Below are 17,085 nucleotides of genomic sequence, written 5' to 3' on the forward strand. Positions count from 1 at the left end.
GAGCAAATAATCACAAGAGTAGGTGCCAGCTAGCTGCAGGTGAAGACTGAGCTGCTACTTCAGATGACAAAGCAAGGACAAAAGAATATATTCATATTATTAAGAGCAGACCATTGCTTATATAAATTTTGTTTATAAATATAGTTTCGTTTATACGGGTAATTGACTGCTGAAATCATTATATAGAAAAATTCCTTTTCAATGTTCACTCCTCTGTTGTTTTAAATGGGTCCAAACCTTTATTTTATCTTTGCTATGAGACCCAGTTTGTACCAGATAATAGGAAAAACAGTTCAAAGAACTATCTTTACATTGATAAAAAATATGTATGTGATAACTATACAAAAGAACACTTCTTTAGAAAAGATAGAATGTTCCAAAAACAGTATCTTCCAAATTATCCTTAAAAAGACACATTATGGGACATCAATAATTTTGGTGAAAGTTTCTTGGTGAAATAGCTTGAAGAACAACAGATGAAGTGACAGGGTTAACTGTCTTTTTATAAAGACATAAAAAGTTACTTCATTGAAGGATTTCTCAGTTCTTGACATACAGATAAAAATCATGTAAGCAAGCAGCACATATGCTATGTCTAAAAGTTTTTGCCTTGAAAATACTTATTCTAGAAGAGTCTACCAAAGCCAGGCACAGCAGCACATGCTCATAACCCAGCACTTACGAAACAGTGAAAGAGGACTGAGAATCTGTGGTCAACTTGAGCCACATAGCAAAGCCCTGAATAGTAAAGAAGAGAAAGAAGGAAGGAGAAAATAAGAGAAAGGAGGAGAAAAACTGTACATTTATTTATTCGGGCTAACAGTCAATAGAACATATTTTTGTAGGAAATATTACTTTTAGAGAAATTCTCCTTTGATAAACTTGAAAGATGGGGGAAAAAGATCAATGGATTTTCAAATACGAAGATAAAACTTAAATTAACTACTTAAAAACTGTTTGATTATAAGTACAAGTCCTGAGAATATAAGCAACCATACCAAAAACATAGACAACTGTTTCTCTCGAGCAGCATGCTTCAGGCTGGTGAAGGCCGCTCTCCCCAGTCCTCGGTCAGGGATGTTGAGAATATGAGCCAGAGCCAGGTCATTCTTGGAATTCACCAGCAGGCTCAAATAGGAAAAGAAAATTCTCTTTGCCAATAGCCGTACCTGCACAGTAAAGTGTTCCATTATTTGCAGTTATTCTAAACCTCTTTTTTATATGCAGTAAGAATACATAGCATCCTGTAATCACAATGCTACATCCCATTTTTCAGGCAAAATGAACAGTTTGTCTTAAACTGGGAACAAGCTGGATTACCAACATACTCTTTCTTCTTGAAATGAACTTAATAGCAAGAAAACGCTAAGTACAGCGACTACTGGAAAATTGCTCTCACGAAGTGATATAAAAGATACAGTTCACCAAGTCCTTTCTGATGAGGTTTTCATCTTACTCCTCTGCAAAAGCCTGCCAGAAAATAACAGCCAATGATACAGCTTCCAGAACCTTACAGCAGAAGCCATCCCGCCACCGGACCCCAAGTCCACATCCCACTGCAACACCAGATACAGAAGAAAAGTTAAATGCTTAGGCTTTTGAGAACTGTTGGATAATGACTTTGAAGTTATCAAATAACAAAAGTTCAGAATGAATAAAATAAATGTTTAGAAAACAATGGCACTTAGTATTGACATTAACTGAGCTCCAACAGCATTGACAAATTTCTTAAGAAATATGTAAGGCATATGAAAATGTATTAAATACATGAAATAATCTTAAGAGTTTCTACACAATTATAATAATCAAGACAGAAACATATGCAAAAAGACACATACACAACTCATAGAATTTGAACCAAAGCAGATGGGCAAAGATACAATAGCAAACTACAAAGCAGAGAAAGCTCCATTACTGGGATTGGGACAACAGATCTCTAGCATTCCTATGAAAACAAATTAAACCGCAACCAAAAGCTCACACCTTTCATGAAAATTAACCCAAAAGTGATCATAAATTTAAATTTAAAATATAGTTGTGCAACTTTTATAACAAAACATAAGACTGAGCAGAGAACTTAGATTTGACACCGAAAGCACATTCAAGAAAAGAAAAAGAAAAATTAGATCTCAGAAAAATTAAGTTCCTCTTATGGACTCTTTTTGTGGTCCTTTTCTCTCAACTATGACCGCCACCTAAAGCTCTGGAACCACTTGTTTCTAGTTCCAGCTCTCATATTGGAAACTAAAAAATCTTCTAGCCCGTTCCCTCAGTTAATGGATTTACCAATGCTGAGCTCAATTCATAAACAAGAAATTCATAAGTGCTCTCATAACACAAGAAGACTGAAGTCCCAGGAATGCAACATCTCCACACTCACAGTGTTTTCTTATGAAACTGTCCTTAGCCCAGTGGAAGAGGTGGGATAGCTCCCTGTGGACTGTTGGCCGAGGAGACCCAAACGCTCCAGGCTCCACCACTGCTCCTGGCTGCCTGCAGGACTAGGCTCCTTCCTTCCTTCCTTCCTTCCTTCCTTCCTTCCTTCCTTCCTTCCTTTCCTTCCTTCCTTCCTTTCTTCCCTTTCTTTTTCTCTTTCTTCTTTCTTTCTTTCTTTCTTTCTTTCCTTTCTTTCTCTCTATCAGACCCTATTGCTGAAGACACAACACATTTGGTTGCAGAGCACAGTGATCCAATTGGAACCAGCCTACTTGCTAGGTTTTATAGTTGCAGAAGGCTGTCAGTGGTATTACCTAGCAGTATTGTAGCAGTGTGCATGCTACAGTACTGACATGTGAGGCAAGATGTGTCCGCAGACATAATAGTGGTTTAAACGTTATGGGTGTAACCAGACACTTTGACTGGTTTAGAGACTCATATACAGAAGGGAATTAATGCCTGGTACTATAAGCCTGGTCAAAAACCTATGACAAGGGAGTATTATGGGGCCAAGAAAGGTGGAGAAAAATCTATTACTGTTGTTTTATTAAATGCATATGGTATCATATGACCTGGCTAGCTGGGCCCCTCCTCCTTCACCTGCCTGCTTGACTGAAATGAGCCACCCCACAATAGAGAAGGATGGTCTTCCATCAAGAGTATAAGCCATAAGCGTAAGGCACTCTCTGGCTGAGAAACTACTGGCAACTAATGGCTGCTTGGGAAGAGAGAGTAAGTTGTCTTCAGGGATGCAGCTCCTAAAAGGCTACCCATGCTCAAGCAGATGGTCTTACACCCATGCTCATACATGTAGACTCGGTGGATTTATATATATACATATATATGCATATATATGTGTGTGTGTATTGTGTATATTATATATATATATACATATAAAGTAGAAATGGGGCTAGGAGGAATTAGACAAGGGATAGAAGATAGATTTGATCGAAGTAAATTATGTGTCTATTTTGCAAATAATATAGTTTGATCCTGTGGGTGTGTGCGCACACACACACAGCCAAACTTTAAGCTTCCACATCTACAACTTGCTCTTTAAGGCTTACAAGTTTCATTTCTCTGATCTATTCTGCTGGGCACATACTGGGGAAAGTATCTTGGTGTCCTCACATGGAAAGCTTCTTAAAGCTCTGGCTGCAGCGGGACCTTCATCCCTCTCATTATAGTCAGATAAAATGGCAGTTATGGTTTTTGTGTCCTTGTATGTGCAAGTGAGTTTTTACAAGGCTCCTTGGGAAGGCAGTCCACAAACACAGGCATGACAACCAGAAGCAAGACCCTAAATTGAAAAAATTCCACAAGACTAAAGCTTTAGCAAGACACCAAAAGTGAGAGTATTGTTCAGTTTGCTTAAACCATCAATTCTGTCCATATTACTTGAAGTTTCTGGGAGCTGGGCATTTTCTATTAATTTCTTGACTGCTTCACACTTATTTTATTCTACTATAATCCTTGTTGAGATACAAATACACAACCTTAATTTGAAGTCAGAATTTTTTTCTTTTTTTATTTTAATTTTTATTAATTATACTTTATTCACTTTGTATCCCCCCATAAGCTCCTCCCTCCTCCCCTCTTAATCCCACCTCCCCTCCCCCTTCTCCATACATGCCCCTCCCCAAGTCCACTGATAGGGGAGGTCTTCCTCTCCTTCCTTTTGATCCTAGTCTATCAGATCTCATCAGGAGTAGCTGCCTTGTCTTCTTCTGTGGCCTGGTAAGACTGCTCCCCCGTCAGGGGAGGTAATCAAAGAGCAGGCCAATCAGATTATGTCAGAGACAGTCCATGTTCCCATTACTGTGGAACCCACTTAGACACTGAACTTCCATGGGCTACATCTGTGCAGGGGTTCTAGGTTATCTCCATGCATGGTACTTGGTTGGAGTATGAGTCTCTGGAAAGACCCCTGTATTCAAATTTTCTGGTTCTGTTGCTCTCCTTGTGGAGCTCCTGTCCTCTCCAGATCTTACTATTTCCCACTTCATGTTTGTAGCAGCTTTATTTGTAATAGCCAGAACCTGGAAACAACCCAGATGCCCCTCAACTGAAGAAAGGATACAGAAATTGTGGTACTTCTACACAATGGAGTATTACTCAGCAATGAAAAATAAGAAAATCATGAAATTTGCAGGTAAATGGTGGGAAGTGGAAAGGATCATCCTGAGTGAGCTGTCCCAGAAACAGAAAGACACACACGGTATATACTCACTCATATAGACATATAATATAGGATAAACCTACTAAAATCTGTACACCTAAAGAAACTAATCAAGAGGGAGGACTCTGGCTAAAATGCTCAATCCCTATCCCAAAAGGCAAAGAGGATGGACATCAGAAGAAGAAGAAAACAGGAAACAAGTTAGGAATCTGCCACAGAGGGCCTCTGAAAGGGTCTGCCCTGCAGACTGTCAAAGCAGATGCTGAGACTTATGGCCAACTGTTGGGCAGAGTACATGGAATCTTATGAAGTCAGAATTTTTAAACAAAAAAAAATTTACTTGCTTTCTTTGCTGATAACTTTCCTCACTAACACATAAATGCTTGTGTAGAATGACAAAACAGCAGACTAGAACTAATATGCTGATAGAACTTTTTGTTGGCTTGACAACATGCCAAGAGAACCTTTCTGTATATTCTACTTTTTTTATCTCAGAATTTTTAAAGCAATAGTTTTAACACTTTTTGAGAAAAAAAAAATAAGGTAAGATAAAATAAGAAAATAAAGAGTATTTCTTAAATTCATCCATCTTGCTGTTCCACATCAAGACTTTTGATGTTCTATTAGCAAATGTACTTGATAATCAGAATATAGTTTTGCAAGACTGCATCCCCAAAAGTCACTCTAGAATGTTAAGTATACTGATTTTAAAAGCACCTTGTGATTCAAGCACACACCTAAAAAAGCCCCTAGAAATGATACAAGGTACACAAAGAGAAAAGGAGGGAGCTGCTGTCAGCAAGGATGGGAACGGCTATGCAGAACAAGACATGCCAAATCAGAGCTGGCATGCTCAACTGCAGGTTCTGAAGATGCCAAGTCAAATGTGTACTCTTCTGATAACTCTACTTTTGGTGGCTGTAGCGTGCATAAAGGTATTTTTCATATCAAGTTTTATAAAAAGCAGCCTGTTTTTACTGGGGTATGCAAGCATGCGCTTGTGCGTGTTTGTGTATGTGTGACAGAGGAAGAGAGGGAGAGTTTTGTTTTAAGTTATATGCAAGCACAGAGAACACACTTCACTGTTGTGGCAGAGGGAGGATGTGTTCCTAACAGAATGTTTCCAAAGCCAGACTGATGTGCAGACTTCTGGCTAGTACTAACACTGTCTTTTGACTCTCACTTGGCACAAGTTCCTCACAGAACTTTTATTATGTTCTCTTCCTTCTTCCCCCATCAACATAGAACTTCATTAAAAGCAGACACCTGATTGGGCCTGATCCCTAAAAGTGGTTTTGGTAGTGTGTCAGAGATGGTGCTCTACCCTAGCACAGTGGGTCTTTCTCCATACTGTCATCTTTAGACTGACATTTTCTTTTTTTATTAATTACAGTTTATTCACTTTGTATCTCCCCTGTACCTCCCTCTCTCCTCCCCTCCCAATCCCACTCTCCCTCTTTCCCACCTGTGTCCCTTTCCTAGTCCACCGAAAAGGGAAGTCCTCCTCCCCTTCCCTTTGATCCTAGTCTATCAGGTCTCATCAGGAGTGGCTGCATTGTCTTCTCCTGTGGACTGGTAAGGCTGCTCCCTCCTCGGGGGGAGGTGATCAAAGAGCAGGCCAATCAAGTCATGTCAGAGACAGTCCCTATCACCATTGTCAGTCTGACAATTGGGAAGCTTAGTGTGGAACAGTTGGCCCTCACTCAGCTGTTCAGAGAATTAAATGAAGCCTTCATTGGACTTTACAGAAGCTTTCTAACCTTTTCACACAAAAGGGAGGATAAAAGTAGCATGCAGTTAATGATTGCCTATGTTCTTCATGAAATTTCATGATTATAGAAAGTATATTTAATAAGTGAAACATAGTTCAGCTTAGAACAAAACAGAAAAAGAAAATATAACTTAAGAAAGAAGCTACCATTTATTCAATGAAGTGAGTTGTGTTTGTGGTTTGGTGTGGTGTGGTTTGGTTTTGTGTTTGGGATCGAGAATGGATCTCAAACCCAGGCCAGGCAAGGTGAAGCTCAGTTCCCATCATTTGACCACACCTCAGGTGGTGCATCTCACACAATGGAAGACTACTCAGCAAATAAAAACAAGGAAATCATGAAATTTGCAGGCAAATGGTGGGAACTAGAAAAGATCATCCTGACTGAGGTATCCCAGAAGCAGAAAGACATACATGGTATAGACTCACTTATAAGTGGATACTAGATATATAATATAGGATAAACATACTAAAATCTGTACACCTAAAGAAGCTAAACAAGGAGGAGGACTCAGGGTAAAATGATCAATCCTCACCTGGAAAGACAAAGGGGAAGGACATTGGAAGACGGAGAAAACAAGTAACAGGACAGGAGCCTACCTCTGAGGGCCTCTGAAAGACTCTACCTAGCAGTGTATCAAAGCAGATCCTGAGACTCATAACCAAACCCTGGGCAGAGTACAGGGAATCATAAGAAAGAAGAGGGAGTTAGTAAGACCTGGAGAGGACAGGAACTCTATAAGGAGAGCAACAGAACCAAAATATCTGGGCTCAGGGGTCTTTTTCTGAGACTGATACTCCAACCAAGGTACATTAATGGATATAACCTAGAACCCCAGCTCAGATGTAGCCCATGGCAGCTCAGTCTCCAAGTGGGTACCCTAGTAAGGGGAACAGGGACTGTCTCTGACATGAACTCAGTGGTTGGCTCTTTGACCACCCCCTACCCCTGAGGGAGGAGCAGCCTTGCCAGGACACAGAGGAGGACATTGCAGCCAGTCCTGATAAGACCTGATAAGCTAGGGTCAGATGGAAGGGGAGGTGGACCTCCCCTATAGGTGGACTTGAGGAGGGGAATGAGAGGAGATGAGGGAGGGAGGGTAGGATTGGGAGGGGATGAGGGAGGGAGCTACAGCTGGAATGCAAAGTGAATAAACTGTAATTAATGTAAAAATAAAAATTTAATTAAAAAACTGCAAACACTGCCAGCTTAACAGCAGGCTGTCAAATAATAAATGTGCTTGCTTTGGAGGAGACATTCTTTTGATTCTCTATACTGGAGTTATAGGACTGATGATAAAAATAATATTCGCTCTAAAAAAAACAGAAACTATATGGGTACAGTGAAACCCCATCACTTCCTGAATACTGTAACCCTTTAGCTAGCCTTTCAGGAGACTGCTTTATATCTTTAAGTCAAAATAATAAGAGTTCTCATCTTTTCATATACAAGCCATTCCTCTTTCTTGAAACAGCATAACAACAATTACTGTGTCTTCCTTACAGAGTACTTAGGAGAGAACAGACACATTGGGCTACAGAGGTAGGTACTTGCTTGCTATCAAACATGACATCCTGAGTTTGATCTCCAGTAGATCAAACTGGTGGTAGATGGGAGCCAACTCCTACAAGCTGTCCTCTGACATCCACAAGCATGTAGAGCACCACACACACACACACACACACAGAGAGAGAGAGAGAGAGAGAGAGAGAGAGAGAGAGAGAGATACAAATACACAGCTTTTAAAAGAAATATCATAGACAAGATCTGTAAGACAAAATACTCTGTTTTCATTTGATATACAGGAATATACTCAAGAGAAAATAGTTATAAAATCACCCCTCCCCCCAAAAAAAAACAAACTTGTATTCTGGACAGGAAACATTCATGGTAGGACTGGGTTTACACACACACACACACACACACACACACACACACACACACACACATATATATACCAGAAGCGAGAAAATACTCAAAAAATCTCATAGGACACATAAAAAAAAAAGACACTGGACCTACCCTAATGGCGCACCTTCCATTTTAGTGTTAAAGTATAGCAACTTTTACAGCACTGAAGAAACAAAGACAAATTGAAAAACTATTTATCTAAATTACATCTTCTGTAGCTCTATCACATCAGCTCCTAGGTTGGTAAAGAGGTTTAGGCAATGACAGTCACAATTTTAGACAACTGTATGTACCCCATTAGACAAGAGAAAGCTTTGGGTGACTGGAGGTAATTAAGACATTACAAATTAAAAACTCAGGGTTCTACAAATACTGAAAAAACAGTTGACTCAGGCAAGGATCATCACTACATGCACTTAAAAAATCCATTAGGTAGAACATTGCTGGGAAACAGGACCGTTAACAGGGTGCCAGAGGTCTTTGGGGATGACTGCAAAGGGGAAACCAAATTATATATATTAGAGAGATCTGCCAGTTCAGAATAACCTGAATTTCTATTTTTGAATATGATACAAAAAGGAAATACTCCTTATCAGTCCTGGTGTATTTTTTTTAGAAAATATTAACACTAAATCTTAAATTACAGCTTTATTAGGGATACAACCAATAGAGGAACAAGTTAAAGAACAACAGAGGAAGAGAAAGAAAATTAGGAAATCCTTAGAGATTAAAACAGTCAACAGAGACACATAACTATTTTAAGAACACATGGAGAGATCATGTGTTTATCCTTTACTTTCAGGAAATGCATGCTGAGGAATTTCAGGCATACATATGGCACAGGATTTGGTAACCTTTAAATAAGACAAGGGAGAAAAAGAGGAAACATAGAAAAAATAAAGTGCATCATTAAATCTAGGAAACAAGCATGTAGTTGGAAGCAATGATAAAATCTGCAATCTGCTTGACACAAGGCTTTCAGAAGAATCTGCCCGAAGTTTCCCGAAAAACAGAGAGAGGGGGTCACCAAGAGTGTTAACTTTGTTAGAGTAGGTGGCCATGAAGGCAGGGTTTCAAAATACTTCAGTAAAGTTTTACTGACTTTGCCAACATTCTTAAAACTCTCATCAATGGTGATTCTACTAAGCATAGAACTTTCATAAACAGTTCATGGTTAGTTGAGGAATAGGTACCCAGCATAATATTCATGAAAGAAAAACCTCATTATGAAGCCTGTACATGGGGCTAATTTTGAGTAGTTGTGAACAATATATACTGCCAAAGAACACTATCAGTTACGTAACAATCATCTCAAGAATCAATCATCTGAAACAACAGAGGTCAGTTTTACTTAATAGAAAGTTTCAAACAAACAAACAAACTAACCTGACAACCTAAAACTTAACCACGTCTCTGGCACTTGAATTATGCCTGTTCAGTGCCAATTGGTTACTGTGGCCCAAACCATGAGGACATGGATTAGAATTATACTCTTGTCAATCCCAATGCATTATCCTTTGCAAATGCCGCTTTATTTAAACAGCTCAACAACTTGGAAAAATGAAAGATAAGACAGTGATAACCCCACCACACCGCCACGTGTGACCGAGGGGTCACATCCCGCTTTAATCGGCTCGCAATGTTATCAGTACCTGTTCATCGTTCTGGGTGCATTTCACTGGTGATGCTGGTATATGAGCATTAGTTTCATCATTTACCGCAAGCTCTGAGCCAGACAGAAAATCCCGTAGCTGAATCTGCAGGCGATATACAGTATAATAAAAGTGCAGGAAACAGAATACTATACTACATGAAATTCTGCACATTAAGTGTCACGGACGTTCTAGGGTAAAGGATTGCTCGATGTTTGTGAGCAGTTATAAATAAGCACAACATTTTCTTCTACGGACTTTTGCACATTCTCACAAATTCTTTTAAACTGAATGATAAACAATTACCACGGTTGGGAAGGAACATTCTATTTAATATTTCGTTAAATACAAACATATCGAAATTATAATTAAATAATAAATAAGATATTTTATTAAATTTAAGAATCCAGGAATTTTATCAGGTCATGTCTGTTTATGTATCTTTTCATCACTATAGCTATAATTTAAACCCTAATCATCAGTAGACTACAATTTCTCTTTAGCTAACAATACTATGTATTATGACAACTACATTATTTAATTATACACTCAGGTGTTTTCTCTTCTGGGGAAACTCCTAGAATTTTCATGTCAAGTCCTCTAAATTTACTGTTTGCTAGGATACTAATTTTTTACATCAAGCCTGCTGTACTGGGAAATCTTTCCACATATTTTTCTCCAAGTTGTCACAAAAACAGCTCATTTTCACAAAAATTAGGAATTACTTAGAAGTATTTGCCTTTATATAATTACATAAGTTTTTGTTTTTTTATATTTTCATGTTTTATTTAAAAAGTTAGCTGATTTATCCTTTTTTAAAGTTTTTTTTTTGTTTGTTTGTTTTTTGTCTTTCAAGACAGAATCTCTCTGTGTTTAGCCTTGGCTGTCCTATACTTACTTTGTAGACTAGGCTAGCCTCAAATCCACAGAGATCCGCCTGCCTCTGCCTCTGCCTCCCAAAACTGGTACTTTTATAACCTATTAGTAATTATAAGAAAAATAAAATGAGCCAAGTGGATAGTCCGTTTACAAGGAAGTTCATAAAGCTACAAATGCTGAGCCATCTGACACAGTAACTTCTTCCCCTCCTAGAAGTGGGGAAGATGAACTACTGCCCTATCCCAGTGACCACTGCTGTCAGCCTACAACTATCCGTCTACAGCCACTCTCCTGATTTTTCTGAAGGCTGTTAATCCTCCCCAAAAAATGCTTCTAATTCTGACACAAACTGGAAGAAATACTTTCCATCCAACCTCAAGCTTAAAATTAAACCTTCTCACCTGCCTCTTGGAACTTCTTAGACCTTATATGCCCTTGGCATCTAGTGTATACTGATTTTCCAACTCAGTTTTCAGGTTCCCCCATGACTGAACGGACTCCACTCTAGCTTCTCTAAGAGAAGCCAGAACACATGTCCCTGCACCTGAAGAAGGGGTAGGGTAAAACAGGAGGCAAGGGTGGGAGTGGAAAGTAAGAGTGCTTACAGTTTTACAATAAAAGAACAAATTTTTTAATAAAGTGGGTGGTACAAACATTTGTAAGGGTAATACCAGCTTTATATTTAGTGGCCACGTGTCCAAAGAAACAAAGGCCCTGTGTGGACCTCGGGGGAGGCCTCTGGCTGGTCTTCTGTGTTAACCTGGGTCACTGGTTTCTTATTCTCAGTTTCAACAGTGAGGCGGTGCCACGTGGCTTCCTCAAGGTTTTGGAGCAGGTGACTTTCCCACTGCCTCACCCGCTCCATGGCAGCTGCCATCTTCATGGGGTCTCGCTTTCTCCCGTGGGTTTTGTGAAGAACCTTTGGCAGCGGTGAGCTTCGACACCCAACTGCTGCGAGAGACTGTCGCTTCTGCGGTAGCTGTCTGACCAGTGAGGCTAACACAGACGGAGCTTCCCCAGGCGCCGAGAGGTCCCGGCACGGCCTTAACTGCTCACGGGACCTCTTGGGCTTCTTTTTCCTAGAGGCAGCTGCGGTGCTGACCTCTGTCGCCAGGACGGGGATGTCCTGGGAAAGGTATGAAGACTTTAGGAGTCCATCTTCCATAGTCCGTTCACAAAGGTTCAGGGCATCTCCTACAGGCCTCTGGCTACAGCTCAGAGTAGCTTCCTCACGAGTCCTGCGTTGTGGGAGTTTTCTTAAGCGTGGTCTCATCATGAAAAATAGAGCTTTCCCAACTGGAGTTCAATGTAGAAAGGCGCGCCGCAGTGCCCTTCTTGCAGCTGGGACGGTTGGAGCATGTGTGCTAACATCCCTACGTCATCACACGGCGTCCCCAGCAAGCATGTCTTCTTTGTTAGGTAAGATCTAGCAGGTCTTGTGCTTACGCGTTATCCATGCATTTCTGTAAGCACTTGATATTTCTGTGTATCCGAGGTGTTACTCTCCCTCTAACAGCTCTCTCTTATGAATGTGTTGCCAGTTGACTTATCGCCCTCTGGCTGATGGTGATCCCTGGCTGGGATGTTGTTTCTGTTGATTAGTACTCACTCTGAAATGGTATTTCTACAAGTCAAGGTCTCCGTGCTTCTCTGTGCAGCCTTAAAGTAACAAGAAGGCTGCCAGTTACCTGCTGAAGCCAAGGAAATCTTCATGTTCTCCCATGCCAACATGAAGCAGTACAACTACTTCTGGACTAGAGAAACAGAGAACCCTGGCAGACCACAAATGACATCTGTTGATCTCGCCCGGAGGGTCCACAGATCTCTGTGCCGAAGTTCTGAGACGATTGTTTCTACTGGTCATAGGGCTCTGAAGGTGGTCCAGACACTTGCAGTTCTTTTCATGTGAAACCCAACTCTGCCCCAAATCTCTCTCCTTGACATTCCAGTTAGAATCCAAAGCCTTGTAAGCTCCCAGATAGAGAAGAATTATAAACTAGGGAGTAAAGGTTCAAGTTACCATGTTTCCAGAACTACCTCATCTTTGTTTATCTTAATTCCCAATAATCTCTGCATTAGTTAAAATACAACATACAAGAGAAAAAGCAACTGTAGTGAGGATTCAAGAGCATGAAGATCAGTACTATTCAGGATATTCTGATATATAACTTTAAACACACAGCACAAATTAATTTGGGTTACATTTAATGTGCTTTTGAAAAATCAACCCTGACATGCATTTTGCTGTACAATTTTGTTGTTAGTGGAGATTTCCTTAGAGAAAACATTAGTATCAGAGAGTAAGTTGTTAGAATTCCAGAGTTTTCTCCATGAACTGCCATCTTGACATCTTGGTTTGGTTTTTGGGGTTCTGCAGAGACCTGATAACACGTACAGTCTCCCACACAGACAGCCTGAAAAGCAACCTTGACTGCTCCATTCACTCAATGAGGACATGTGCTAGAGAACATTCCCCTGAGCCTGGAAAAGCACATGATGAAAACAGTGTGCCCAACATTTCAGGCTTTTTTTTTTAATTCCTACAACTCAATGCTTACATGCAATTAGCTCTGTACATTAACTATGTGAGGGCTGGTAAAAAAAAAAAAAATCCTGCCCTATAAGCAAGGGGAAAAAACCTTCTTTCAACATGTTGCTTGTGTCAGACACAGAAGAGCACATGTGAATGTGTGCTTGAAAGAGTTATAATTGGGCAAAGGTCTGCGTGATGTACCAATGAAGTAACGACAGCCAGCTGCCCAGGTGTCTGCTCCCTCCCCTACTTACTAAGAGAATATTGCTTCCACCCAAGTATGTTACTACTTTGAATAAAGACTACATTCTCCACACGCCCAACGACGCTTTAAAGAACTAGACTGAAGCAAAAGAGCTGCTTGTCTACTGCCTCCCGCAGTGAGCACTGCTGTCCTGTTGGAACTTAACAACTACCTTTGACCATTTAAGTAAGACATATTGGGTCTTCTATAGGGCAGTGAAATGAACTTCTACTTTCCTTAAACACACTTTTTAAAATATTTATTTATTTTATGTATTTGAGTGCTCTGTTCCCATGCACACCAGAAAAGGGAATCAGATTCCATTAGAGATGGTTGTAAGCTGCCATGTGGTTGCTGGGAATTGAACTTAGGACCTCTGGAAGAGCAGCCAATACTCCTAATCACTGAGCCATCTCTCCAGCCCTCTAAACACATTTTTATAGTAGAGATTTCTATTATATGAACTTAAATACTATTCCCAATTATCACATGAAAAGAGCTTAGTATTTCACGAAATACAGTAAATAATTCCTCCAAACTCCAGCTATAGTTATTCAGCCATTACCAACACAGAAAGTATTAAAGTATTTTTAACACTCAGAAAATAAAATCTGCACAAATACAAATAGATTCTAAAATAGTTTATCAGTTCAAATCTAAGGTAAAATATAGCTTTTAAACTTATACTCTAGTAAAAGTAAATATGCTTATACACAGAAGTCTATTTTCTCATAGATATAACATTCTATTTTCTAGTAGTAATATATGGCATGTCTATCTAAGAAGCTATTAAGCCATGTAAGAGAACTGTAAAAATCATTTTATACAGCAAATAAAGAGATGTACAATCAACAAAAAGGAAAAAAGTCATACGGATCTCTGTGCCTAAGTTCTGAGACGAATGTTTCAGGCAATTTTTTTATCTCATTCAAAAGAAATCTGGCATTTGGAACTTCTTTGCCAAATTTTCATCCATTAAGAAAAATGTTCTTATATAAAAGAACAATATCACAAGCCCAATAAAACTCATCAAAATTATTTCTAAAAACTATCAACTTATATTTTTGTGTCTACCTGTACTTTACTACTGAAAACAAAGACTATATTCTTTGCCTTCCGCCATATTTTTAAGACTAATAACTCTATAGTTAAAAATAATTTAGCTAAACTTTAATTTGATTAAAGTAGAATTATTTTTAGAATACTTACAGAGGTTATCATGTTATTCTCACAAGTAGAGGTCAAGATGCTACATTTTTTATAAACATCAATCAGATCTAGCATATTACTATTCTTCAAGAAATCATCATATGTTTTCTTAATGTCTTCATAGTGGTCAACCACTTTCATACTCTCAATGGGCAAGTTCAGTTTCTCATGTAAGAAGTATTTCCATGTCAGTAAGACATCACTGAGGCAGACTGTAAATTCTCCATTGTGCTGAAAGAAATGAAGGAAAAAAAAACAGATAAATTTGAATACTTAATGCTTGGATGTCGAATTATCTAGAAGCTTTTGATTGAGAAATACAAACAGCATGTTGTTAAAATAGACACAAAAATTTTGATAATTTGATAAAATATAATCAAATAGGCAGATAAAAATTTTAGTAAATGGGGTTGGGCATGGTGGAGTTCACCTTTAATGACAAGACTTGGGAGGCTAAGGATAGACTGGTCTATAAGCTCAAGGTCAGCCAGGTAACAGAGAAACCATGTTTTGAAAAACAAGAAACTGAGTTAGAAAAGGAGAAAGAGGGGAAGAGAGGGAAAATCAGGTGCAAGGAAAGCAGGGATATAGGTGAGAGGGCTGGGATCTCTGGAACAAGGTGGATACCTGCATTGGGGAGGCTGCTGGGAAGATATGGGGGTGACCCTAGCTGTGACTCATGGCAGTAGGGGTTACTGAGACTGAAGTGGACATATCCTCTGTGGAGGGAAGAGACAGCAACCTACCCACAAAACCCTCAACCCCAAATGTGTCCTGCCTACAAGATGTGCAGGGATAAAAGACGGAACAGAGATGGAGGGAAATGGTCAACCAATGACTGGCCCAACTTGAGATCCACCCCCGCTGACACTATTAGTGATACTCTGCTATGCTTGCGATAGTAGCCTAGCATAACTGTCTTCTGAGAGGCCTCATCCAGCAGCTGATGGAAACAGATGCAGAGAGCCACCACCAAACATTAGGCAGAACTCAGAAGTCTTGTGGAAGAGTTAGAGGAAGGATTGAGGGAGCTGGAGGGGTCAAGGACATCACACAAAGACCTACATAGCCAACTCACCTGGGCTTATATGGGAGACTAATAACCAAAGAACATTCATGGACTGGTCTTAGGCCCCTTATACGTATGAAATTTATGGGCTGCTTGGTCCTCAAGTGGATCCCCTAACAACTGGAGCAAGTTGTGTCTGACTTGGACTCTGTCTCTGTCTGGATCCCATTTCCCTAGAAGGGCTGCCTTGTCTTGCCTTAGGGAAAGGGGAAGCACTTAGTCCTGATACGACTTGATATTCAAGGGTGGGCTAGTATCCCCAGGTGGGGTGGGGAGTACCAGAAAAGAGAATGGGAGGCTGGGACTGGGAGGAGAAGAAGGAGTGGGATTGCAATGGGAATGTAAGATAAGCAAATAAATAAATAGAAAAAAGAGAAAGAAAATTTTGATAAATGTATAATTGTTTCATCTCTTTAATTCCACTGTATCTTTTACTCAAAGTAAAAGGATAAACTGGACTTAGCTAAAGAGTTTTTAATCTCTTTATATTCTCAAGGCCATGAACAAGTCCCATATAACAAAATATATTCCAAGTACTGGCTTTAATATTCAGTCTTAATATTTACACTATTATTATTATGACTTATATCCATTTCCTTACTTTTACAAAGAAATAAAAGTTTTGGTGCAGACCTCCAAATCTGGAAAGATTTTTGTTCATTTCTGGTCCCAACTACACAAAACTAATGAGTAAGTGCTAAGCGCCAAATTATGCTCCTTTCTATGAGTACTCGGATGCTATGAAGCAGACAAATTTCTTCTTTTACTTCTTGGTTTCTGTTTTTCCTGAAAGAAACCAAAAGATTGTGATCTGACTGCACTAACATGTAGTTGATGAGGGACCCAATAGCATTACTGACGTGATTTCCTCTCAGTATAAAAGCTTTCCTTAAAGTATCTCCCTGGATAGCCACATGATACATTTTCAGTGGACATGCTAAAGATTTGCTTTTTATTCAATGCATCCTTCAAGCATATTAATATTAAGATATTAATAATGGTGACATCCAAACAGCACCAGCTTTAACTCATTAAAAAATTCTAACTTCTCATTTTCAATTCACCATGAATAACGATTATGTTTTAGCATTTGTATAGGAGTCTGTGAAGTGTGTGCTGCCTTCCGTAGTTAAGTTTCTTACAGTTTCTGCTACCACTAACACTTTTAGAGTAGTCCCATTTAAAATGGATAGGTATTTAAGTA

General features: G+C 39.4%; 2 protein-coding genes across 3 annotated transcripts in view; both read right to left on the bottom strand.

Moving 5' to 3' along the window:
• Parpbp (PARP1 binding protein) overlaps nt 1-17,085 on the bottom strand; it is a 51,940-nt gene that overhangs the window by 23,690 nt on the left and 11,165 nt on the right. For both annotated transcript variants that reach the window (XM_021626918.2, XM_021626920.2), the window contains exons 3-5: nt 14,813-15,043; nt 9,948-10,052; nt 999-1,169 (exon numbers count right to left, since the gene is read on the bottom strand). In XM_021626918.2, the coding sequence (XP_021482593.1) occupies nt 999-1,169; nt 9,948-10,052; nt 14,813-15,043 (507 nt within the window). The remainder of the gene's footprint in view (nt 1-998; nt 1,170-9,947; nt 10,053-14,812; nt 15,044-17,085) is intronic.
• Ccdc201 (coiled-coil domain containing 201) lies at nt 10,832-14,187 on the bottom strand. The gene has a single exon (XM_060377870.1). It carries the CDS (start codon nt 12,100-12,102, stop codon nt 11,509-11,511), a length of 594 nt encoding a protein of 197 aa, XP_060233853.1. The 5' UTR covers nt 12,103-14,187; the 3' UTR covers nt 10,832-11,508.

This window comes from Meriones unguiculatus, chromosome 2 (genome assembly GCF_030254825.1).
Source record: "Meriones unguiculatus strain TT.TT164.6M chromosome 2, Bangor_MerUng_6.1, whole genome shotgun sequence".
In the NCBI taxonomy this organism is placed as follows: domain Eukaryota; kingdom Metazoa; phylum Chordata; class Mammalia; order Rodentia; family Muridae; genus Meriones; species Meriones unguiculatus.